Source organism: Sturnus vulgaris, chromosome 27 (assembly GCF_052056855.1).
Source record: "Sturnus vulgaris isolate bStuVul1 chromosome 27, bStuVul1.hap1, whole genome shotgun sequence".
NCBI classification, from domain to species: domain Eukaryota; kingdom Metazoa; phylum Chordata; class Aves; order Passeriformes; family Sturnidae; genus Sturnus; species Sturnus vulgaris.
In genome coordinates, this window is record NC_142269.1 from 5,068,357 (window position 1) to 5,091,937 (window position 23,581).

The 23,581-nt window shown below is 44.6% G+C and overlaps 2 protein-coding genes and 1 long non-coding RNA gene across 5 annotated transcripts in view; 1 reads left to right on the plus strand and 2 right to left on the minus strand.

Moving 5' to 3' along the window:
- LOC148221082 (uncharacterized) overlaps positions 1–23,581 on the plus strand; it is a 154,777-nt gene that overhangs the window by 70,637 nt on the left and 60,559 nt on the right. The window lies entirely within an intron of this gene.
- Positions 4,407–8,206, minus strand: LOC106858611 (keratin, type I cytoskeletal 19-like). The gene is made up of 8 exons (XM_014885376.2): positions 7,487–8,206; positions 6,627–6,709; positions 6,293–6,449; positions 5,936–6,097; positions 5,648–5,773; positions 5,331–5,557; positions 5,075–5,163; positions 4,407–4,668 (listed from the first exon to the last, which is right to left on the minus strand). The coding sequence occupies exons 1-8, from the start codon at positions 7,931–7,933 to the stop codon at positions 4,649–4,651; spliced, it is 1,311 nt and encodes a 436-aa protein (XP_014740862.2). The 5' UTR covers positions 7,934–8,206; the 3' UTR covers positions 4,407–4,648.
- On the minus strand, positions 10,920–16,684 carry LOC106858661 (keratin, type I cytoskeletal 17-like). Its single transcript, XM_014885436.2, has 8 exons — positions 15,980–16,684; positions 15,082–15,164; positions 14,478–14,634; positions 13,708–13,869; positions 13,231–13,356; positions 12,787–13,013; positions 11,674–12,029; positions 10,920–11,240 (listed from the first exon to the last, which is right to left on the minus strand). The coding sequence occupies exons 1-8, from the start codon at positions 16,667–16,669 to the stop codon at positions 11,215–11,217; spliced, it is 1,827 nt and encodes a 608-aa protein (XP_014740922.2). The 5' UTR covers positions 16,670–16,684; the 3' UTR covers positions 10,920–11,214.

A 23,581-nucleotide genomic window follows, 5' to 3' on the forward strand; every position in this document is an offset into this window, starting at 1 on the left:
CACTTCCAGGAAATCCTCTTGTCTCATGAGCATGCAGTGATGCCATTTTAAATCTGTGAGCTTTTAAACATTTCTGTGCAAATTTCCAATCACTCAGAGGTTATCTTAATCTGAAATATGTACATGACATCTATATGGCTGCATTGGCTGTATCTTGGGAGAGGAAAGAAAGGATTTGGCTTGGCCAGATGGAGCTTGAGATTGTTATCAGCTGGCTCTTGAGGAAGGAGGTACCAGGGCTGTTTGAAATACAGAACAATCTTGTTGTTCATGTAGGAAAGGGCACAGTCTGGATTTGAGGAGAAATTTTTAACTATGGGGGCAGAAGGGTCTTGAAGAGTTTCCATTGCAAGAGCTGTGGATGGAAGAGAGAGTTTTAAGTCTGATCTTGGGCAATTGATGTTGGGAATTTTATCCTTGTCTAACAGAGGTAGGTATGGTGACTCTCTACATCCCCCTTACCTTTGGTCTTTTGTCCCTTGGTGCTGAACAACTGCACCATTTCTGTAAGGTGGCAGATTGTGATAAGCCCTTCTTTGGAAAGGAAATTTTGCCTTTAAGTAACTTTTGGAAAATGTGAATTTTAAGCCTGAAAGACAAGGGGCCTCATTATGTGAATGTTGAACTTTGATGGGAATTCATCTCTATTTGGAAGTTATAATTTAACCATGCATTTTGTTATTGGTTTCTCCATTTATGCTGTTACTTACACACACCCTGCAGTTGTGGCTCAAGCAGGATTTTTTTTCTTAGCCGTAATGATTATGAGATCCATAAAAGCTACTAATGTGTGTTATGGCTGACTGAAGAATCATGGAAAACCATTCACCCTCTTTCTTGACACACCACCACCCCCATATCACAGATAATGTAATCCTTTGATCTGCATAATTATGATTGTTGTTTTATTGGTAGCTCTCTAATTATCTGCACGTCAGAACCAAGTGTTTTGCATATGTTATTGAGACTGAGTCATCATTATTAAAAAATAAAAATTATTTTCTCACAGGGTGTGATTCCTTAGTCATATTTTCCTCATTAGATTGTTGAAATGCACTTTTATTCTCCCCTATGAGATGTTTATTGCTCATTGGCATTAGTGCCAGAGGTGTTGATTTTATATCTCCTTCTCAGCATCGTTGCATCACAATACCTGACCCAACAATTTCTGACATTTCCCAATGCTGTAATTTCATACTATCACTAGGTGCCTTTTCTCTGTCTCTCTGTTCCTCTCTTCTTTTTTGAATAGGTGATCTAACCATCCTTTCTGCCATAACTGTATCCCAAACATTTCATCTCTAGACTTTCTCTTCTGTAACATGGGGCTATTTCCTTGTCTCCATGTGCATTTCTGGCCACTGTCCTGTGTACATGGCTCTTGGCCTGAGTTGGCTGCTGTGAGTGAGTTTGGACCTGCTGTTTTACTTCACAATCCAGAAGAGCCAAGACTGTTCTGGAGCCCTTACCTTTCATAATCCTTGTGATGACAGAAGGAGGTCACACATGTTCTGCTGTAGAAGATGTTGAGGCTCCTCAGCCATTCAAAGGCACTGTAAGAGCTTTGAAATCACATCTTCCCCTGGCAGACCTTTTGCTCATAGTGCACCCCATGGATCTCTGTAAATCAGAAGTTTGTTTGAAGTAGGAGTGTGTGAATCCTTTCCCAGTGCTGTTTACTCACTGGTGAAGTTGGATGCTGAGCCACAAACAGATACTCCAAATTGGCAGAAGAACCAAAAGCAGCCTGTGGTTTCCACAGAGGCTGTGATGCCATTAATGGATGTATGTCTTCAGTCACACGAGAGGGAGAGGACAACACTAGATACAATTACTGGTAATTAATTCTACCGTAAATGAGTCAAATGTGGTCTTGCTAAGAAGAGTGCTACTCCCAAGAGTTTAGTCAGGAGCTCATTTGTACATTCCTCATCTGTCATCCGTTGTCCTGCAGGATCACCTCAACCTGTGCATTTGTTCAGTCCATTCAGAGCTGTAGGATTTCCACAACGCCCCATTATGGGCTCATCTTGCTCTTATGTTACTCCATGGAGCAGGCTCATAAACTTGCATATGTATAGACCTACAGAAAATCCTATTAAATGTGAGCTATTTAAATTCTGCAATTGATCTAAATCATTACTCGTAGTCCTTCCTACCACTGAAAAAGGACAAATTTAGAGAGACTTCCCAAGGGGAAATTAAGCTCTTCCAGCAGAGGGATCCTTTCCTGTTCTCTTTACCTGCTTCCATGTGCTCTTGTTATCGATGATGGCAACTAATTGAATTCTAAATTCCTCCCTGCCAAAGCCTTTTTTTTTTCCTATCCTGTCTTTTTTTTTCCTATTCTGTAGATCTTTTCAGAGCACTGAGCAAATGTATGGCTGTTTCTGAGAGCATGGATGTGTGAAGTGAGCATTGGGAGCAGGCAGTGGTGTCAGGATAACTGATCACAGGAATAGCACAAGGTTTCTGGGGTGCCTGTCAGCCTCAAACAGAGGCTGTGGGTCCTGCTGTGCCTTTGGCACACCTGTGGTGTGTGCTGTCCCTAGGACAGGCCTTGGCCCAGCCCTAGGTGGGGATTAGTGCCCCGTGGATCAGCAGGAATGTGTGGAGGGCATTGTGCTGTCAGCAGCAGGACTCCACAGTGAGCTGATCCTGCTATAGAGGCTCCTGAGGACTCTCCCCAGTGCCACCCACTGCACCAAGACCTCTCACTCTCAAATTAGCTCAGAAATGGGGACAGACACTGCAGCTCTGGAGTTCCCAGGAGTTCTCTGGGGGAGGACTCTATTTTTGATCATTCTGATGCTTTTCTGTGCTTCTGGAACATTAGAAGGAAGCAGAATAACCTTTCAGTTCTTTTGTTATATACATAAACTGTAGTTTAAGGTTCTATAATCTGGCCTCAGAAGAGATATCTGCTTCAGCTGCCTCGACTGCAGTAAATACAGCTGAGACCTGAGTGAGTTCTGGAAACTTCTGGAGACAAAAGTCATGTTTATATTTGCTTTACATCACTCCCTATACTGTTAAAACCTGAAATGAACTTTTTACTCTTTGTAGACAGGCTTTTATTCACACAAATTGCTGATGCTGGACTGAAAAAAGTCAGTTTTTCACCAGAAGTAGAAAGTGAATTCTTTGTGGACACTCACTGCAGGCTGCAGCCAGGGTGCTGTGCTGGCAGAGCCAAGCTATGTGGTTACTGAGAGAAGACCTAAACAAAAACAAACTCTTCTAAGTTGGTTGTGATGAGAAATTGTTTAATTTCATTACCCTAACAGATCAGTCCTTCAGTCTGAAATGAAATGGGAAATACTAGAAACCAGGTTTAATCAGTGGGGAAGGGACAAACAGGTACCTGTAAGTCATGCATGGCTGATTTTGTGTGTGTGGTGCAAAACAGTCAGAGACTGAAAAGGGGCTTCACTCTGATCTTCAGAAAACAAAATACATCTAAAGGAGCTGCCCTAATTTAGTATTGCTCTCTCATCTCTAATTATGTTGTGTATTTTATGTTCTTAAGCAGTAAAATATAGAAAATAACTTCAGTGAAAGGAATGTGTCTCTCATTTCTCTTAAGGCAGAGTATCAGCCAGCTGTGTGCATTAACAGAAATTGGGTTCTTGGTATTATATCAGTATTTAAATTGAAACTTCTATCATAAAAGATTGGAATGGTTTTGGTGCATGATACTGAAGGAAATACATCCATTGTCTTGCTGTCTGTGTTTCCTAACAGAAGTCAGCAATATGTCACTGTCTGTGCAACAAAAGGTGTAGAAATACTTGTGAGGAAGCCCCTTCATACTGGAACAACCTCTCCTGAGTCACACCTTCCTTCCCACAGTACTCTGGCTGTGATGATATTAATGGACCCAGATAACTCACTGTAGTACCACTGGGTACAGTTTATTAAGTTAACAGCTAATCTGCTGATAGTTACCCATCATTTGTATTTTCTTTCTCCTTTCACTCACATAATTCATTCTCTTTAGTGCAAGTGGCAAGGCGAGGGGCCAGAGAGCAATCCCTTAGTGACCATTTAAATGGTAAAGGATTTTTAATGTCTCAGAAAGGAGAAAAATTGTGTCAAGAACTGACAACAAGATTTCTATTTTCAATCTTATAGCTCTTGTTTGTGAAGAGAGAGTTCTGCCAGCCTCACCTGGCAGTTACCCTAGGCAGAAGCTGGCTGTTGTCTCACCTCACACAGCCACAGTCACACTTCCTGATATTTGCTTTCACTCAGTGGTTTTATCCCAGCACCGTGTTCATTTTCCTAGTGCAAAATGGATTGTCCAGAGACCAAGTACCCTGTACAACTGCACAGCCTGGGTTTGGTGGATGATCTGGATAAGTACCCACACGAGGTTGGTTAAATTTATTTTCTCAGACATGTTGTGATTTGCATTGCAGACATAAAGGTTTATTTGAGCAGAGTTACCAGCAGAATGTGAGCTCTTTAATGAAGAATGAGTTGCCAAAGACAAGCTGAGTAAGCCAAGCATTGGAGGGCAGAGAAGGGGTGCTGGGCAGGCTCGTCTTCCCTCTGCCTCGGCTGTGCTGCAGAAACTCTCGGGTGTCTGTCGCTGCCCATGGTCGCTGCTTCTCAGCTGGACGGTGCCAGGGTCTCTCCTGCTGCTCTAGCACACTCTTGACTGCCCTGTGAGAACACAGAAAATCTCTGCCTTGAGAGGAAGTCTGAGCATTCCTGCTGAGTGGAACTCTTACAGCTGACAGTGTCAGCAGCAGAGGCACAGATGCTCCATGCAGCAGCAGCACCCTGGGTGCTTTCTCAGAACTGTATTTTTTTATTATTTCAGTAAGCAAAAAGTATTCCCCATCCCATAAAATATATAAACTGTATTTTATATTTAGGCAGAGGTAAGATCCACACTTGCTGTATTTTAACTGCTGATTCTGCTGCAACAGAGTAATGAGGTTTCTCACTCCCAGGCTAATGGATCTCGGAATCTAAACTACAAAACTTTTTTCTGACCAAATACATTGCAGCCACTGGGGCAGATGTAACCCACTAATAATCACATGCTGACAAAATGTTGACTTACCTGACATGTCCCCACACTGGGAATGAGAGTAGGAAGCAGAATATGTCTGGGAGGATTTTCCACCACCTTGAAAAGCTCCTTGGGATGCACTGTAAAAAAAAAAAAAAAGAGAATTCATCAAAACCTACTAATACTGGATATTCAGTTGAAAGATATGTTGGTGCAACTTCAGGGACAAAAAGTCTCTATTGGTAAATAAGTGCATGAGGATTTCTTTTTATTCCCTTGCTATAATATGCTATAATATAATACTTACACAAGATCCTGCTGCCCCTCCTGCAGCAGTGCCCGGTACTGCTGGATCTCCTGCTCCAGGCGGGTTTTTATACCCAGGAGCATCTTGTACTCCTGGCTCTGACCCTCCATCTCACAGCGGATGCTGCCCAGCTCTTCCTCGACAGAGTTGATCTGCACCTGGATTTGTTGGAGCAGGAAGCCGTAGCGAGACTCGGTTTCTGCCAGGGAGTTTTCCAGAGAGCTTTTCTAAAAGGCAAACACAGAGTTGAGGAGCAGAGTTCCACGGCTCCCTGCCCGTGCCAAGGAGGGAAGGGCCCGCAGATCCTGCCCACGTACCGTGCTGAGCTGTGCCTGCAGCTCGATCTCCAGGTTCTGCATCTCACGCCTCAGCTCGGTGAGCTGGTGGCTGCTTGTCTGGATGTCCTGGCTACTGGAAGTGACCTGCTGATTGACTTCTTGGATCTGCAGAGTCAAACCCCAGAGACACTTTCTGAGCCACAAAGGAGCAGATTTGCTGAGTGAGTACTCACATCTCCAGGCAGCCTCTCCCTTTCAGCCAGTCCTGGTAGCAGGGTGTCTGGGCTGTCCCAGCACAGGACATTCACTCTGGGCATTGCTACGTACCTTGACCTCATACCACTGCTCCACCTCCCTGCGGTTCTTCTCAATGATCTGCTCATATTCATCTCTCAGGTCATTCAGGATCTTTGTCAAGTCTTCTCCAGGGGCAGCATTGACCTCCACACTCACATCACCACCAGTCTGGGACTGGATCTGCCTCATTTCCTGCAGGGACCCCAGAGAGAGAGAAACAAGAGCACACACAGAGGTCATTTGCTGTGCTGGGGCAAAACAGCACCATGGTACAAAGGAACGACAATCCCATGGCATGAGGTAAAATTGACTTGCTATATGATGGTGGGATCTGTGAAGAATTGATGGATTATGTCTTTGGCTGTGCTGTTTATCATTGGATCATACCTCCTCATGGTTTCTCTTGAGAGCAATCAGCTCATCCTTCAAGGACTCCAGCTCAGATTCCAGTGAAGATCTAACCAGAGTCAGGTCATCCATGAGATTTCTCAGGCCATTGATGTCAGCCTCCACGGTCTGACGGATGACCAGCTCATTCTCATATCTGTGTTAGAGAAATGGAGAAATGAGATGCTAGCAGTCAATAGCACACATCCTTCTAAGATCAGTATTCCAGTAAAACAGGATGACTCAGTAATACCACCCAGAGCAGTCTTCTCTTGTCTTTTTAGATGATGAGAGGGATTTGACAGACATGCAAGGTTCACAGGAAGGTACTCACTTCATTCGGAAGTCATCGGCAGTCATCTTGCTGTTATCAATGTCCAGAAGCATTCTGTTGTTGTCCACAGTGGCAGAAATAATCTGCAAAATGGGGAGGTGGACAGGAGTCTTTCTGATTTCCAGGACAAGCAGAAAGAAGGCTCTAAGCTTTGGTTGGGTGTTACTGTGGGTCTTAGAATTATTTCTTCCAGTAGTGCAGGGGTCATATGGAGGGATAATGATCCAGATTTACTTTTCAGGGAAGTTTGTGCTATCACAGACCATCCTGCCAAATATATACTCTTCCTTTTCTCAAGTTAGGGACAACCACCATGTGTCTCAAAGAGTGTTGGCAGCCCATTCCATATAATGTATTTATTCATGGTTGTCTGTTTACTCTATGTCTTTGGTACTGTGCGACCTGACTGTAAGGGAAGACCTCAGTCCTTCCACCTGGTGTCTGTAGGAGTGTGAAGGGACAAAGGGAGCTCAGATCCTGCCACCCAGGTGCTTTGGCTTTGCACTCCATGCAGCTGATGTGGGTGGGAGCAGGGGGAAGCACTGCAAAGCACACACGGCTGGTTTGGAGCCACCTGCACAACGTGGGATGTGCATTGCGTGAGCCAGCGTGTCTGTGGCTGCTGGGGCTCCTGGTGCCTCGGGCTGTGCCCTGGTGCCCGTGGGCTGCTCTGAGGGTTTGCTCAGCCAGGGCATGGGAGTGCAGCTCAGCAGGTTTGTGCCTGTGCTACCACCAGCACGGCCGAGCCCAGCGCTGGGGATGGAGAGGGAGGAGGAAGAAGAAGCAAAGAGGAAGGAGGAAGGCCTTAGAGGAGAGGAGAGCATGTGGCAGATGAGCCCCGTGGGCCGGGAGGATCCTACCTGGTTTTGGAGTTGCTCGATGGTCTGGTAGTAGGAGCTGTAGTCCTTGGAAACGCTGGGAGCTTGTTTCCTGTACCACTCGCGGATGTGGTGCTCGAGCTGAGCGTTCTCTTCCTCCAGCCTTCGCACCTTGTCCAGGTAAGCGGCCAGGCGGTCGTTGAGGTTCTGCATGGTGACCTTCTCATTGCCGCTGAGCAGCAGGTCCCCCCCAGGGCCGCAGCTCCCCGCAAAGCCCCCGCCAAAGCCGCCGCCAAGGCCGCCCAAGCTCAGGCCGCCCCCGTAGCCCCCGCACGCTGCCCCGCCGTAGCTGCCCCCGCCGATCACGGAGGACGCGTAGCGCCGGCAGGACACGGAGGAGCTGCGGCCGCTGCTGCCACCGCAGGCGCCTCCAGCTCCTCCTCCGCTCCTGTACGAGGTGCTGGATGTTCTCTTGATGCTGCAGCTCATGGTGAAGGGATGATCAGCAATCCAGCCCCAGATGCAAAGCTCTGCACAGCGAGATACAGGAAATCAAAGTGCTGCGGGCCGTCCTTGCTGGTGGCTATTTATACCTGCCCGGGTGGGTGTCACCTGCCAGGCAGTCCAGCTTCCCATGGGGTTTGCCAGCCATAGTGCTCATGCCAAAAATGATGTGCTAAGAGGAATTTTGTCTGAGGTAAGTAAAAGGCATTACCATTCAGTGCAAATATGTCTCAGTTGATTCACACCTAGCTGCACTGTAATTTTATGTGGGTGGCTCCTTGTTGGATATTTTGTTGAACAATGTTGTATCTCTCAGTTTCTGTTAATCTGGCAATATCTCGCTGGTAACGGCAGCTGGTGAACTCTCAGCTTATTGTCTACGTCCATCCTTTTTTATGTTTGAAACTCAGTAGCTCAGCTTTGGTCTTCCACCTGAGATCACAGATGTGATTTGTCATACCAGCAGCCTCCAAGAACTCTTCATTCATTGATTTATTTCAAATTTACATCAGCTTTATAGAAATCTACTTTGATGCACCAAAATAAAAAAATTTTAGACTGCATTCCCATGTCTGTTACAGAAGAAAACTTGACTCTGAATTCTTCACTCTGTATTGAACAAGGTCCTGCTGGCATTCAGCTTTCTCTGAACATGCAGCAGGTGGATCACAGTCTTTTTTCTTTTTGTAGAAAACTGTGTAACAGCCACAAAAGTAACATGGTGCAAAGGAAAAGATATTAAATATTTTCCTATCAAAGAGCTCCTAATTTTATTGTAATGGTTTTACATGGACTCAGAGGAAATTGAGAGGAGAAATATTTTACTTTGCGTATCTTCATAACTGCATTTAAATAGCAATTTCTCAGAATACATCCTTGAATTATATAATACAATGAAAAAATAAGTTTCATTAAAAGAGGCAAAGATTACATCTGCAAAAAATATCGTCATTCCCTGAGTTCATTATAATGAAGGGTGTTTTGCAACCATGACAGAATACCTTGCACCACCCAACGGAGAGTCAGAAATACTTGTGTACTTTTTTCCACTGGCCATGCAATAGAGGATGGCAGTGAGCTGCTTTTTCCATCTTTACTAATCAAGCTCCTGTGAAACTGAGAAAAGCCTTGAACAGAAACAAATTTTGGATTTCCTGCTGTGCATTAAATATCAGCGTTGCAGCTCCTACGGAAGAGTCACTGCGCTGTGCAAAGGCAGCACAAGGAGCTGGTGGGACCTGCTGTGAATTGTCACCTCAAAATCAGCTTATCTACAGAGAGGGAGGATGGATTCAACCTAGAGGTGTTTTAGGAGAAGGTTCCACATTACAGAAGATGGAACAAGCCCACTTCTCTCTCTGGCTGCAGTTGTTCAGGTTTGTTCACCCTTGGTAACTCTGCTGGCCCCGAGGTGCTGCCACCATCGCTGCCAGGCTCTGCCCTGGCTGGCACCAGGCCCGTCCTGGGCTGGCACTGCCTCCACTGGACACGGGGGAAGCTTCTGGCAGCTTCTCACAGAAATCCCCCTGTACCCCCTGCTACACACACCTTGCCACAGAAACCCAGTACTGTGCCTTATGGATGTAAAATGATCTTGGAAATCCTTCATTCCCTCCACCTGGGTCTCTCAGTAGCTGCTGTTTTCATCCTGTTTTAACCCCTTCTGGACTTCACTGTATGATGTGTAGCATTTAGTGCCTGTTGGGCAGCAAAGTAATTAGGAGTCAGGGAAATAAACACTCTTCCAAGGTTGGTTTAACGCATGGACTGACAGCAGTGGAATCTCTATCCCTGCACCTGCACATGTAGGAGGTGACAATGCAATTCCCTCCCTTAGAGGGCTCTGGAATACAGACAATTGTTAATCCTCAGACCATTTATCACCAACACCATGGGTCTTTCTGGATGGTGTGTGTAGTCCAAGTTTCTAAACCAAAGAAGGAGAAATTAGCATTACTAAAATATCACTGTTCCCGTTCCATGTCCTTGGCAGCACTTATGCAGCAAAAACTCTGTTTAACAAGCTTGCAAAGGCTCGTTCATGCCAGTACAATGCCAGCACACTTTGGCTTGGTGGATGTCAAGTGTTTCTGTTTCCCTGAATGGTTTCCAAGTGTTGAGAAAGTTTGCATAGCAGTGTGGCGTGTATTTCTGGAAATCAATTTTGTATCTGTTCTCTCAATCCATACTTATGTGCATCTGTTGTGTTACTCAGCAGTGCTGCTCCTCTTTTGTGGAACTCACATTTTCTTTCACTCTCAACTCAACCCCAGAGGCCCCTCCCTTGTGTGCAGCCGTGCACCTGCATCTCAGCCTGCAAGGCTGTGTGCAGGTGGGATGTACCCTCCCCTTGGGCAGCCCCTCTGGAATTTTGGCCCCTCTTGCTGGATTACATTGGTAGCTATATCCAAAAGTGAACATTCCAGGCCCTTTGACATGTACTTAATTTCTCAGAGGTCAAAGGCAATTGCTGTCAATATTAACATTTTATGGAAATTAACTTTGCAAAGTTCCTGTAAATTATATTTCCCTTTCACTTCTTATAATTTCAAAATAAGATCCCTTATCTGTGCGTTTCCTGGTTAAACCAATGAGTGTCCATCAAGGTTTTGTGAATTGAAACATTAGTTTCATTTTACAACCACAGCTCTGTAATCATTAGTGTTCTTTGTTCCTCATGTGCTGCCAACACCATTGGAGTAATTGAGTGCTGATGTTCTGCAGTTCCTTTAAGGCTAATATTAATCTATTGGGTCTCAGAGCTCAGCTCACAAGAATATCCAACACATTATTTAAAAAAAAAGAAACAGCTCAAGAAGATTCTGATCTACCCTTACTGCTCCGAAATTGTGTTCTAACTCTAAATTTTGTTATCAGCTACTGGAGTGTATTATCAACCTCTCTACCTGGAGGTGTGTCTTGGCATGTATGGCTCTGTAGCTACGGAGGGAAAGGAAAACCCAACACAGGATTCTGGTTGCATCAGACAGAAATTAAATTTTATTAGAGACATTTTCCTGATTCAGAACAACCTGAGTACCAAAGGTTGGATCTGTAAAGCAGCAGTTTGAGTGCCAGTGACTGAAACTGCAGAGCTTTGTGGGCAGAAGCAGCACAGAGCATGCAGGGCAGGGGGAGAGGTGGCATCTGCAACTCCCAGGAACTGTTCAGAGCATCATCTTTCCTTGGGAGTGTGGGGAATGCAGCGGATTTGGGCCAGTTTCTTTTGGAAAGGTCTTGCGCTGGAGGATCCTTGATGGATATTCTTAGTCAAAAGATTTTCTTCCATATCCTGTTTAGAGACAAAACAAGTCATCAGTACTGGCACTGAATGTCCGAGATACCAGCATCCCCCAGACATTAGGATTATGTGGGAGTGGCCATAAGCATTCCAAAAGCAGAACTGAAAACTCCAGCATGGCACAAAGGCTGTGGAATTTATGAGGCTGCAAAGAATGAGGTGGAAAAAAAACCAGCTGAGGTTAAACTACAGGATCAGCTGATATCACTCACAAACTGAGATAGAAATGGACTTTGTGCTCTGCAACCGGAGTTGTCCTTTGCACACAAAGAGGAAAGAATTGTTAGTAACAGTAAATCTAATATTTTCCAGAAATTTTAGTTTATTAGTGCTGTTTGCTTCTGGGAGAGTATGTTGGTATAAATTAGTGCATTAATTAGTCAGGATGTGACAGAAAACACTCTTCCCATACCATATTTCTCACCTTGGCTTTCGCCACCACTCCTGCAGGACTGGGACTGGGAAGATGAAGAGTAGGAGTGGGAACTGCTGATGCCTCCTGAGGTTCTTCCTCCTCCTCCAATGCATCCACTGCCACTTCCCCCTCCAATTCCTCCACTTCCTCCTCCAACTCCTCCACTTCCTCCTCCCATTCCTCCACTGCTTCCTCCTCCTATTCCTCCTCCACAACTTCCTCCTCCCATTCCTCCTCCCATTCCGCTGCCGCCACCTCCATATCCACCACTCATGCCACCACCTCCTCCTCTTCCTCCTCCAGAATAACCACCACCTCCAATTCTACCACCTCCCATGCCTCCTCCCATTCCTCCTCCTGGGATTCTGCAAAGAGAGAGAAAGAAGGAAAAAAAAGTTAATCAATAGCACTTTGCCATCCAAAAGCCATTGAGCTACAGCTGCTGCCCAGGAGCCAGCAACTCTCTGGGCTGGTTAGAACCCAGCACTGCACAGCAAAACAACTGGGAGTGCCAAAAATTACCCTCCCTTTCAACTTAATTGCAAGAGCTTTTGTTTTTCCCCTCATTCTGCCTAGGGATTCCTTGCAATATTTGGCACATACATCAGTGTATGGCTCAAAATCAGAAAGAAGAGAATGAAACTTTAGCTGTTGTTTCAGGAACCATTTCTGAGAAGAAGCTGGCACACAGCATAAGGGAGGCTGAAGTAGCTTGAACTTTCAGAAACTTTTTTAAACATTTGGAAAACTGGTTGGTTTGGGTTTTGGTGGTTTTTTTTTGGTTGGTTGGTTGGTTGGTTGGTTGGGGGTTTTTGCCTTTTTTTTTTTTTTTTTCTTACAGTCTTTTTCTGCCTTTTCAGTTCCTGACTTTCCTGGAACCAGGCTCTCTTACTTGGGTTTCCTTGTCCAGCCCCAAACTGGTAGTTCCGAATTTCTGCATTGATTTTTCTTCACAGGACTTATATTCTGAACAGAATGAAATATCTCACACTTGGGAGGTGATTGGCCAAGATCAGCCTCATTTCAGTACAAATTCTGTTTTGCAAGTCTCGACTTATATTTCCTGCTGGCGACTGACCAGCAGCTGGGTGTCACACACTGCTGTGTTCTGTCAATACGTACACAAGATCCTGCTGCCCCTCCTCCAGCAGGGCTCGGTACTGCTGGATCTCCTGCTCCAGGCGGGTCTTGATGCCCAGGAGCATCTTGTACTCCTCGTTCTGGCTCTCCATCTCACAGCGGATGCTGGCCAGCTCCTCCTCCAAGGGCCCGATCATGCTCTGGATCTGCTGCAGCTGCATGTTATAGCGCCGTTCCGTGTCTTCCAGGTTGGACTGCAGAGAGTCTATCTGCAAAGGAAAAACAAAGTGCAGTGTTTATGGGAATGTGGTGACTTTAACTTGTTTTTGTGTGAAAACAGGAGAGCTTCACAAATCTTCAGAAAAAAAAGTGTATTCTTGAAGATAAGTCACCCATCTCATTCTCCTAGGATGGATTACTTGCTGGCTGTAGCTCTTCTTTTCACATACAGACTGTGTCATGGGTGAAGCAAATGCCTTTCCTTACCATGCTGATCTGTGACTGCAGCTCAATTTCCAGACTCTGATATTCACGCCTCAGCTCAGAGATCTGCTGGTTGCTTGATTGTATCTCCTGGCCACTTGAGTGGACTTGTTGAGTAACTTCTTCCATCTGAAAAATTAACATTCAAAATTGAGGCATTTTTCATAATTAGAAAGTGTTGTGGAGTTATCATAAAAGCATCAGGAAATCAATTAATAAGAATAAAGATGCCATGCAAACTGTTTATTTCCCACAAGCTGCTCTGCCAACACCCTGGTAATTCAAGGAACTGCTGCTGAAACACAGAGGCTCTACCTGTTTTACCATATAACTGATATTCCAGGACTGACCTGTTGTAGGAAACTGCCTAAAGTAATTTATTGTCCCTTAACTAACACATGATAAGTTGCCTTTCACCAGCTGTGAATAGTTCCAGTACTTTGTGAAAGATTTAATTACCAAAGCCTGCCTGTGCTTTACCTTGGTTTCATACCAGCTTTCCACCTCCTTCCGGTTGTTCTCAATGAGCCTCTCGTATTCGGAGCGCATTTCATTCAATTTTTCCATCAGGTTAATGCCAGGAGTAGCATTGACCTCCACATTGACATCTCCACCAGACTGGCCTTGCAGTCCTCTCATTTCCTGAAAAAAAGTCACAAAAACCCCATGAGATTCTCAAAGGGTGAAGGTAAGGAGTAATGGCATCAGTTCAGATAAAGGGTAGGAAAAGGACGTAGACCCTCACACAGCCCATGACTCCAGCAAAAGGGCCTTGCCTGCCCTTGCCATGGAACAATTCTGCCACTCCTGAGGCTCCAGTGCTCACAGCCAGGCACTGCATGCACAGTGACCCTGGCACTGCCTCCACAGGGTTGTAAGGAATTCTATGCAGTGTACTCTTTGTGGGAATCTTTTCTTCTCAGTGGGAAATATCATTGAAGAGAGTAAAAATGCTTTCTTTTGACTCCTTCTTATAGTCTATCCAATTTTCCTTCCATGAGTTCAGCAAGCAAACTGTAGTTTGTACTGAAAGCTGTTCATCCCCTGGTCTCATGTGTTGACCTGGTTTCCCATGACACCACCTGTGGGCAGCTATGCCCTCTACACCTTCCTCAGCATCAAAGCTGGCTTGTGTCAAGTTGGATGATCAAAACCAGTGGCCAAAACCTGGTTACTGCTGGTGGAAAAAGCAAGGGGAAATTCTTTGAATCTTGTGTTGCCTTTAAGTATTGAAGTGTGAAGAAACTTACCTCTTCGTGGTTCTTCTTCAGGAAGATCAGTTCCTCTTTCAGGGACTCAAATTGTGTCTCCAGGTCAGATCTGGACAGAGTCAGTTGATCCAAAAGTGGGCGTAATCCATTGATATCACTAGCCACACTCTGGTGGAGAGTATATTCAGTCTCATACCTGAATGACAGACAACAAAGAGAGTAAAAGTGCTGCCAGACCTCTGTGTTTGGTATCTCAGCTATGGACAGTTCCCATCTTATATCTCTGGTCAGTTCTTAGAAGAAAGGACCCCATTCTCTTTCTGTCTTCAATAGCTGTGTTTGATTTCAGTACAGTTTCTCTCTGTGAGATTCATATATACCATGAGGATTATGCTTATATATCTACATGCAAGGATGGAGAAACTTAGAGTGGAGTCCCTTAAATGTATCTCTTCAGGAACTTGTCTGGAGAAAAATAATAATGCAAACCCAAAGCAATCCTTCTCACAATGCTTTTCCCAATAATTCTCTATTCTGTGATTGTAGCCAAAAGTCTCCAGCTTCTACAAAGATTAATTGGCAATGGAAACTCATGGGGATAAAGGGAGGCAAAGTGGATGGAGCTAGAAAGGGAGTGACTCACTTCAGTCTGAAGTCATCCACAGTCATTCTGGTGTTGTCCATGTCAAGAAGCATCCTGTTAAGATCCACATTTGCACCAACAATCTGAAAGGGAGGGGGCAGGTGTTATTCAGTCAGTTGTCTTTTCAGTCTGACGACACAGACAAGAAACACCTATGCACAAACACCTTGCAGAAGGGGATTATGGCAATGCCAAGCCTTCAAGCCTGATTAGAGCTGCAGGAGTTATTGAGAGAGATGGCTTTATTGCTTCCAGATAAAAGACAGTGCTTCTACTGTTAATTTTTGTTTACAAATATCCATTGAAAATACCTTGTTGGAAAGATTAACTCCTCATACTAAAAAAAAGAAAAAACAAACAAACAAAAACCCCAACCCAGCTAACAAAAAGCAGTGGGAAAGCAGAATTTCCACTACTTTTGAGAACAGCCATGTTCACACAAGAACATACATGACTGTATGACATACATACATCACATAAAATACATGACTGTTAAATGGCTGAGGGCTGGAATGTCACTAACTGCACATGCTGGCTCATCCTGTATATTTACAAAAACATCCAATTAATATGGCAGTAATAGCACGACACAAGCAAGGATTAAATCTGCTGTTCAAGAGTGAAGAAGGAGTGAGCAGCAGCCCAGCATTGAAGGGAGCATGGCACAGGCCATGGCACAGTGATGGGGCACTGGTGCTGATCTGCCACTGCACCCAGCAATGTTTCCCGTGTCCAATACACATGTGGCAGAACATGTGGACAGGAGCTGGTCCCCACACCACTCTGCTTCCTGACTAAAGCACAGGAAGCACATCACCCCAAACGAGGGCCTTGTGCTGCATGAGGAAAGTGCCATTCCAGTAAGAACCTGTTCCAAGTTAATCAAAATATATCATACCTGGTTTTGCAGCTCTTCAATTGTCCTGTAATATTGGCTGTAATCCTTGCTCTGAGAGGGAGCTTGATTTTTGTACCACTCCCTGATCAGGTGCTCAAGTTGGGAATTTTCTTCCTCCAAGCGTCGCACTTTATCCATGTACGACGCCAGGCGATCGTTGAGGTTCTGCATGGTCAACTTCTCGTTTGTGGAGAGCAGGCCAGAATCCTCCCCAAAGCCCATGCCACCAAAACTGCCTCCTCCATAGCTGCCACCACCACCAAAGCCACCACTACCCCCAAAGCCACTAAATCCACCTCCACCATATCCACCACCTCCATAACCTCCTCCCATTCCCCCAAATCCACCCCCTCCTGATCCGAGTCCTCCTCCCATGCTGCCACAGCTCATTCCTCCTCCATAGCTGCCACCACTCATTCTCCCCCCATAGCTACTGCGGCTGATCCTGCCACAGCTGCCACTGCTGAAGCCTCCCCCATAGCTGCTCCTGGAGCCTCCTCCACCAAAGCTTCTCCCAGAAAAGCCCCCGCTGCCTCCAGAAGAGGTGTATTTTCTTGAGGACACTGAGGAGTATCCACCAGACCTAGCCCCTCCACCACCTCCACCACTGCATCTTCCACCACCACCTCCTCCTCCCCCTCCACTGCTAATTCTAATGGTACTGCTCGAAGATTTAGTGCCACAGCTCATGGTGACAGCAAGCAAGAATCAAACTGCAACCCCAAGTTTAGCTGCACAGCCTGATAAGCTTCAGGACTGCAAATTTTCATCCCCAGCTCTCTGTATTTATACATTTGACACTGGGTGTCACCATCAGGGTGTTTCCTTCTCCCAGGGCATTTACCAAACTTCTTGTTTGTGCCAAGAATAATTTGCTGAACAGTATTTTTGTGCAGCTATCTCAGGCAATCCAGCCCACAGCTGGGCTTCTGAGGCTTGGTTAGGGTTGACCATCTCACTTCTTTTGGGCAGCATTCTTTTCATTTAGTGATTTCTGGAATAGGTGCTTCCTCTGCTAAGATTTTGTAGTTGCTATTGCTAAAGGCTTAAAGGTTATTTGTTCTCTTTTACTCTTTTCAACTTTGTGCATTTCAGATTTTCTACACAGCTTATGTTCCATTTCTCACCATACATGCTAGTGCAGGAGTTTTATTAATAGGATTGTGTGACTTGTCTGTAAAGCTTGTTGAACACCTGTATCCCTGCCAGCACTTAGAGAACACCTTATTTCACATGAACAGGCTATTTCAAGCAATGCAGAGGGATTCTTGTTTAAAAGTCAAAATCCCCCTCCTTTGTGAAGAAAGCTCTAGGGCAGCACACAGTGAGCCAAGTCCTAGAATTCAAAAATAAAAATAATGTTGGACTTTTTTCACCAAAGCACTGCTGATCTAAAATAGAAGGAAGATAAGGGTGCCTTAATTATATTATAATGTCAATTGTATCCCAATTAGAAGTTGTTTTATTGCAGACAATGATTTAAAAACTAGTGTGTGGGAAGACTTTTTTATCATTTAATATAAAGCAGCTCATTCTCTCTATTGTTAATGTGTCATATATTGTAGGTGATAAAGTAATTATATCTACTATTCTTAAAGGAAAGATCCTTGAGATTAAAATAGCATCCTGAGAGAAAAGCTGAAAGACTTTTTACACAAATCAGTAGAAATCAGACTGTTGAGACCACAAAAAGAAATTACTCCACACTTCATTGTTGCCCTGATCCCAGAAGCTGGCCCCGGATGGGTTTCTCTCCTCACTAGGTAGTTTGGATGCCAAAGGTGAGTGTCTGAAGATGTGCAAATCCCAGCACAACACCAACGTTTGTGTCTTGCTACAGATGGACCCAAAGTGTCCCAGTTTGCCCTCGAGAACATGCAAAGTTTCCCAGTGACAGTTCTGTTCTCTCTGAAATGTCTTCATCTCCTGCCCTCCTCTCTGTGGGGTTATGGAGCCTTTAATGACTGTAGGTACTTATGAAATGTAGCAATCTCCCCTAAACCTCAGCTGCAGGAGCAGAGGAGCTGCCATTTGTGCTCTGCTGTCCTTCTCCCAGCCAAGACCTCTTGGAGATGACAATGCAGCAGAGTCCTTGCTTTCCAAAGGCTGCCTTGGTGGGATGTTGATTGTAAATCCAGGATTATTTAACATTTCCTGACCGCATCCTTTGTCCTGGCCTTTGTGCTGTGTCTGTGCCAGCATTGCTCTATTGCTGCTTATGCAATTGCTTTCAAAACCTCCCGATTTTATCTTGCTATTTGATCTCTCAATGGCTGAAAGATGATGAAAGATTCTGAACAGTTTGGTGATGGAATAATTTCTCCTGGTTCTCGGCTGGAGGCTGGTAGTGACACCTCAGCAGCATAAACAGTTTCTGGGCTTTAGCACAGTCTGTTATTGGTACAGAAAGATGGAGTTTGCTATAGACAAAATGTTTTTTTCTTTTTTCATGCTGTTTTGCCCCTGGGTATGGGTAATGCTGCTTTGGTCAGTGGGACCCTTTGTCACAAACACTGCTGTGGTGAGTAAAATTGATTATCATTTTCAAATTCCCATCAGTGATTCCAGGGATATTCCTTAGACATGCTTTTCATAGCCAAGATAGAAGATCTGTGGGTTTGTTAGTTATAGCAAATTCAAAATGCCCGGGTATGACTAAAGAAAGAGTAAAAAATTGCCAAAATAATATCTTAATCTGTTTATTTCTCTTCTGATAACCCACATTATTTCCTATTTTATTTACTGGTGTCTTTTTCCATATGTAACTATTCACAACAGGCATTTGTCTAACGGGAGAATTCTTCTGATAAGGGCAAGTCTTACTGCAGGCTTGGAAAATAATTTAAAAAATAAAAACAATGAAAGAAAAGAAAGATTCAAACCACTAAGGGTGGAGAACTTTCTCTCACCTTGACATTTCACTTTAGCTTTGTATTGTTATCACCCTTGTATATAAAGGAGGATCATAAGTCACAGATTTTGCCTGTAGATCTAAGGTAATTTCTAAGTCACATGCTCATAGGATGTTCCTGTTTTGTCTTTAGCATTGCTGCTATTTAATTTTTGTTAGTAGTTCCTCCTTGGTGTGGAACACCTTGGTTTTATAGGAACCCCACTGGCCATGAGGCTGGGTCATATTCCTGTGTGTTCCTGGAGCTGAGAACTGCCCTTGCAATGTTTGGTTTCTGCTGCAGTCAGTGTGTGTCTCTTTGGAACAGGACACTGAAGTGCCTGAAAAATACAGGTGAACTATGAATACTTCATCCTCCTGTAAATTTGCACTCACTGAATTCCCTCCTGGCTGATTTCTAAAATATTTCTCATTTTTAAATATTTGCCTGTGCAAGTACTTGTAAACCAGAGATCTGTTCTGTGGAACAGAATGAATTTTTAATTTCTGAGCTCATTAAAAGAGCCTTTAAAGATTTTTGTTCTCTTGTGCTTTTCACTAATATATTATATGGATGATATAAATGTATGGAATTACCTAAAAAGGAACCATCAGGTTTAGGACCATTTCTCGTCTCTTTCCCATATGTGATGTACAGTTGAATCATTAATGTTTCTGTGTTGATGCAGCATCCATATCTTATATAACATTGTTGTTTCCCAATGGGAGCAGGGTAAGGACCTTTATTACTGCAGCCACCAGCAGTGCCCGGCCTCAGAGTGCCAGAATGTTCCGACTGTGCTTCTGCTCCAGCTCAGCACCTGCCACGCTTCAGCCCAGCCAACCTTCCTTCACTCTCACTCTGTTATTGTGCTCCTTTTAATCAGGACTCCGTGATCAGTGTGAAAAAAGTGACTCCCAATCACCAGAGTGATGACAAACCCTGGGAGCAGCCCATGCTGCAGAACTGGGAGACTTTTCCAACAGGCTGGAGCTGCTGCATTCCAAACAGACCTGGAGAAAATGTGTTCTCCCTTTTGTGCCTCTGTGCTGAAAAAATGAAACATTTCCCCTTAACTCAATGTCATTCTGCTGCCTCAGGAAAATACTAGTTTCTTTTCATCTATTTAATGGCTTCTCCCCATCACTCTTATCAGAAATTTTTATAAGAAGATAGGGTCTGTTTTCACCTCAGAAACGGCACTCACTCATTCCTGCTTCAGCTCAGAATGTTCTAGTGAAATCACTGTCGTTTCTGAAGAAATTTAGATTAAACCCAGCAAAGCAAACAAGGACTCCTAAGGAAGCAGTGGGCTTGCCAGTGAAGTTTAAGACCTCCAGCATTCTCCCAGCACAACCTTTTGTGCAGGATAACCTGGACCTTCCATGCAAGGAGGCTGATGGGAAGAACAGCTGTTCCTCAGATCCTAAAAATGCACACATGGGCTTTGCCACGTAGCTGTGAGAGCTGTGGGTCAGAGTGTGTGTGCCCCACAGCTGGGGACACTTTGCAGGCTGCTAATTCCCTCCTCTCAGCGTTTCTAGCAGTTTCTGGGCCACAGTCAGAGTGGTCCCATTGTCATTTCCCCAGTCTCCTACAGGGTGAAAGCAATTAGATTGGAATAATTCATTTTGTTGGTACCAAAACAGAACATCATGGTCGCAACACCTGCCAAGGTTCCTGCCTCTCTCTCAGGTTCAGATCCCTCGGTACATTTGGGCTGTGCAGCCTCAGAGCCCCTCGGAGCTGTGGGCACCCACACCTGGGTGGCTCTGGTCAGTGTCCAGTGAGCAGCCATGGACAGTGGGATCCCAGCCTGTGGAGCCACTGGTGTGGCACCTTCTGCTGCTGCAGCTCATGTGGGGTGGGGAAGGAGGACATCTGTCTTGGTTTCAGTTTAAAACCGAGAGGAAACATCAATTTAGTGTAGCAGTTTAGATTTGCCAATTTCAATATTCTCATTTTCTGCTGTGAGATAGGATTAGAAGCAAAAGCAAGGCAGGCCTAATACTTATAGGATATAAAGAAAACTTTATTAACAACATAAAGAAATAATAAATTCAGAATAAAACCTTCAGACCACCTCTCCTCCCCTCTCCCACACCATCTTCTCCTTCTTAACAACAACATACAGAAACACTTCAGTCAGTTACCAATTTACAAATAATCTTTTTCAGTTCACTCTAGGGAGAGGAATCTCCCCTTGTCAGGCTATAAGGACTTCTCCACAGGAAGAAAAAACATGGCATCTGCTCTCCTTGCAGCATAGCCCAGGGAGGAAAGTCATGCTGGGCTGAGCTCTGCAGAGGATTTACACACTCAGGGACAGCCCAGGTGGGCTCTGCCTTCCCCCACAGTGCAGTGACATGATCTACTTGCTGTACTCATCCTGCAGCCCATGAAGATGGCCTGGGCAGCATTTGGCAATTAACAGGGCTGACAGTGAATGCTCAACAAAGGAGACATCAGCACAATATACACACAGGCAATTTGGAAATTATATCTGTGCCTTCAAATGGACACATGGATTGCTTGGCAGCTCTGAAACCAAACATGCAGGAGTGTGTGCACGTTGCTTTTTGCCTTAGGTTGCTCTGAAGGTCCTGTTCCAACACGTACCACAATTAACTTCTCAGAGCGCTAATAGGAGCACCAGATAAGTATCCCAATTGCAACACTTTGTGCTCATAAAATTAAAGGTTATTATGCTGATTAATGACTAATGAGATGCATGCAAATAAAAAGTGCAAAGTTCTCCTCACTCCTCAGGATTGCTGCTGCCCCACTTTGAGCCTGCCCTAAGCTTTGACACCTGACACTAGAGTGTTTGTATTTTTTACTCCTGACACCACAGTGTTTGTATTTTTTACTCCTGCTTTGCAATGCTTTGAGTTTTCCAGCTCTGTTCCTCCATGTAAGCCTGTTTTCTCAGTAAGCAAGTGCCAGTGATAAGCCAGGTGCAGATTTGGTAATGCAAAATGTAAAAAGGAAAGAATAGTTAAAACTGGCTTTTTCTTCTGGGGTCTGGTAAGAAACCATCTCATTTTAGTCTGCTTTTTGTCTGTCATGAGTGCTAATGCCATGATTAAGTAAGGGATTTCATATGAGTTTATTGGTGGTTTGTATTTAGTCACATACCATAGTATTCAATAAACCATATTATGAAGCTGACTGTAGATGCAGACTCATTAAATGTATAACCATTATAAAAACATCTTGTTAAGAAAGCCACAGATTGTAGATAAAGAAAAGACAGCACAATCAATGCTGAGTAGCAGAAGTAGTAGTAGTATATTATTTATTCTTATGGCTCAGAAATTGTTACTTATATCAAAATAAGCATTTAAATCAGCAGCAGAACTGCACTGAGTATTGCAACACGCTGCACCCCTGTACATGTCTGTGCTCAGCCCTGGGTTCTCAGCCCCTGAACTGCCTCACTGCCCTTCCCACGCTCCAAATTCCAGTTTCTGCTTTGCTCCCTCAGGGATCAATTCAGGAGAATTTCTTCTGCAAGGTTAAATGCAGAGATGCCCGAGAATTCAATAACCAGCAGTAAAATACTAAAAGTAAGTTATATTTTTGGAAAGAAAGACAGGAACAAGAGGTGTCAGTGGTACCACAGTGGCAGAGAGCAGCATGGACAGGCTGCTCCTCTGAGTAAATCATATCCAGCCACCCCAACAGCCTCCTGGGTGTCACTGTGAGGCCAGAGGCCAGGTGATGGCCTGTAAATCACCTTGGGACAGCCAGAAGCAGGCACTAAGCAGGAATGTTTTTAAGGTTAACTTGGCAGGCTCCTATGAGAAACAGGGCTCCTGGACTGGGAGTATTCTTTAATTTGGGCTTCTCCTTAAGTACCCTGACCAGACAGGTCTGAAAATAGCTGTCACCACCTGCCAGAGGTGGAAAACGAGCAGAGCAATTGGAGAAAGTAGGCTCAGGGGACAAGGAGCAAAACAGACAAGTGTGATGTGATGCTTCAAGGGGTTAAAAATGAAGAAGGTGATTTTGCAACAGGTGGGAGTTGGGGGTATCCTGGCAAACGATCCCCACCATCTCTGTGGTGTCAGGCCAGGTGCATCAGCACGTGTTTGTGTGTGCAGGAGCCCTTCATGCAGGTGAGCTGGTTCCTCCAGCACCCAGAGAGACACTGGTCAGGAAAAAAAAATCTGATTTTTTTTTGGTTTTCCAATACTAATTCATGGCTGAGAGCCCAGCATAAGGCAACACTGTGAATCACTGGCACGGATCTGCCTGGAACTCAGGCATTCAGGATTCCCGTTCCCACGGTCTCCCACTCAGTGTGTGTTTCCCAACATTCTCCCATGGGTGATGCCTTCCTCAGAGGGAAAAAAACAAACCTCATGGTCCTAAAACTGAGAGAGAAAGAATCATAGAGTGATCGTTCTGTTTGGGTTTAAGCAGGTGAGGGAAGAAGTGCACAGGAGGAAGGATATATCTGTGAGCAGCTGTTGTGTGAGAAACCCTCTAGGTTATTTTCAAGTGAAATTCCCAACAGAGTTCATATTTTAAAGGAGTTTTATAGGGAATAGTCAGTTCCTTAAACCCACCCTCAATAGCAGAAGGGTTTTGACTGAGTTTTCCCACCACAGGGACCAGTAGAGCATTGTTCTGGCAGTGCAGACTGCAAAGTTTTGCCCAGTGAGTCTTAAGTGATGAATATGTCACTGAAAACTTAGGGTTTTAT

Bases quoted from the DNA above. Each gene is read 5' to 3' on its own strand.
- LOC106858611 (XM_014885376.2), bottom strand. From the start codon at position 7,933: ATGAGCTGCAGCATCAAGAGAACATCCAGCACCTCGTACAGGAGCGGA. The intron at 5,774-5,935 runs GTACGTAGCAAT...TTGACTCTGCAG, and splicing joins AGCAGTGGTATGAGGTCAAG to ATCCAAGAAGTCAATCAGCA. The intron at 4,669-5,074 runs GTAAGTCAACAT...GTGTTCTCACAG, and splicing joins CCAGTGTGGGGACATGTCAG to GGCAGTCAAGAGTGTGCTAG.
- LOC106858661 (XM_014885436.2), bottom strand. From the start codon at position 16,669: ATGAGCTGTGGCACTAAATCTTCGAGCAGTACCATTAGAATTAGCAGT. The intron at 13,870-14,477 runs GTAAGTTTCTTC...ACTTTTTTTCAG, and splicing joins TGAAGAAGAACCACGAAGAG to GAAATGAGAGGACTGCAAGG. The intron at 13,357-13,707 runs GTAAAGCACAGG...TTAATTTTTCAG, and splicing joins AAAGCTGGTATGAAACCAAG to ATGGAAGAAGTTACTCAACA.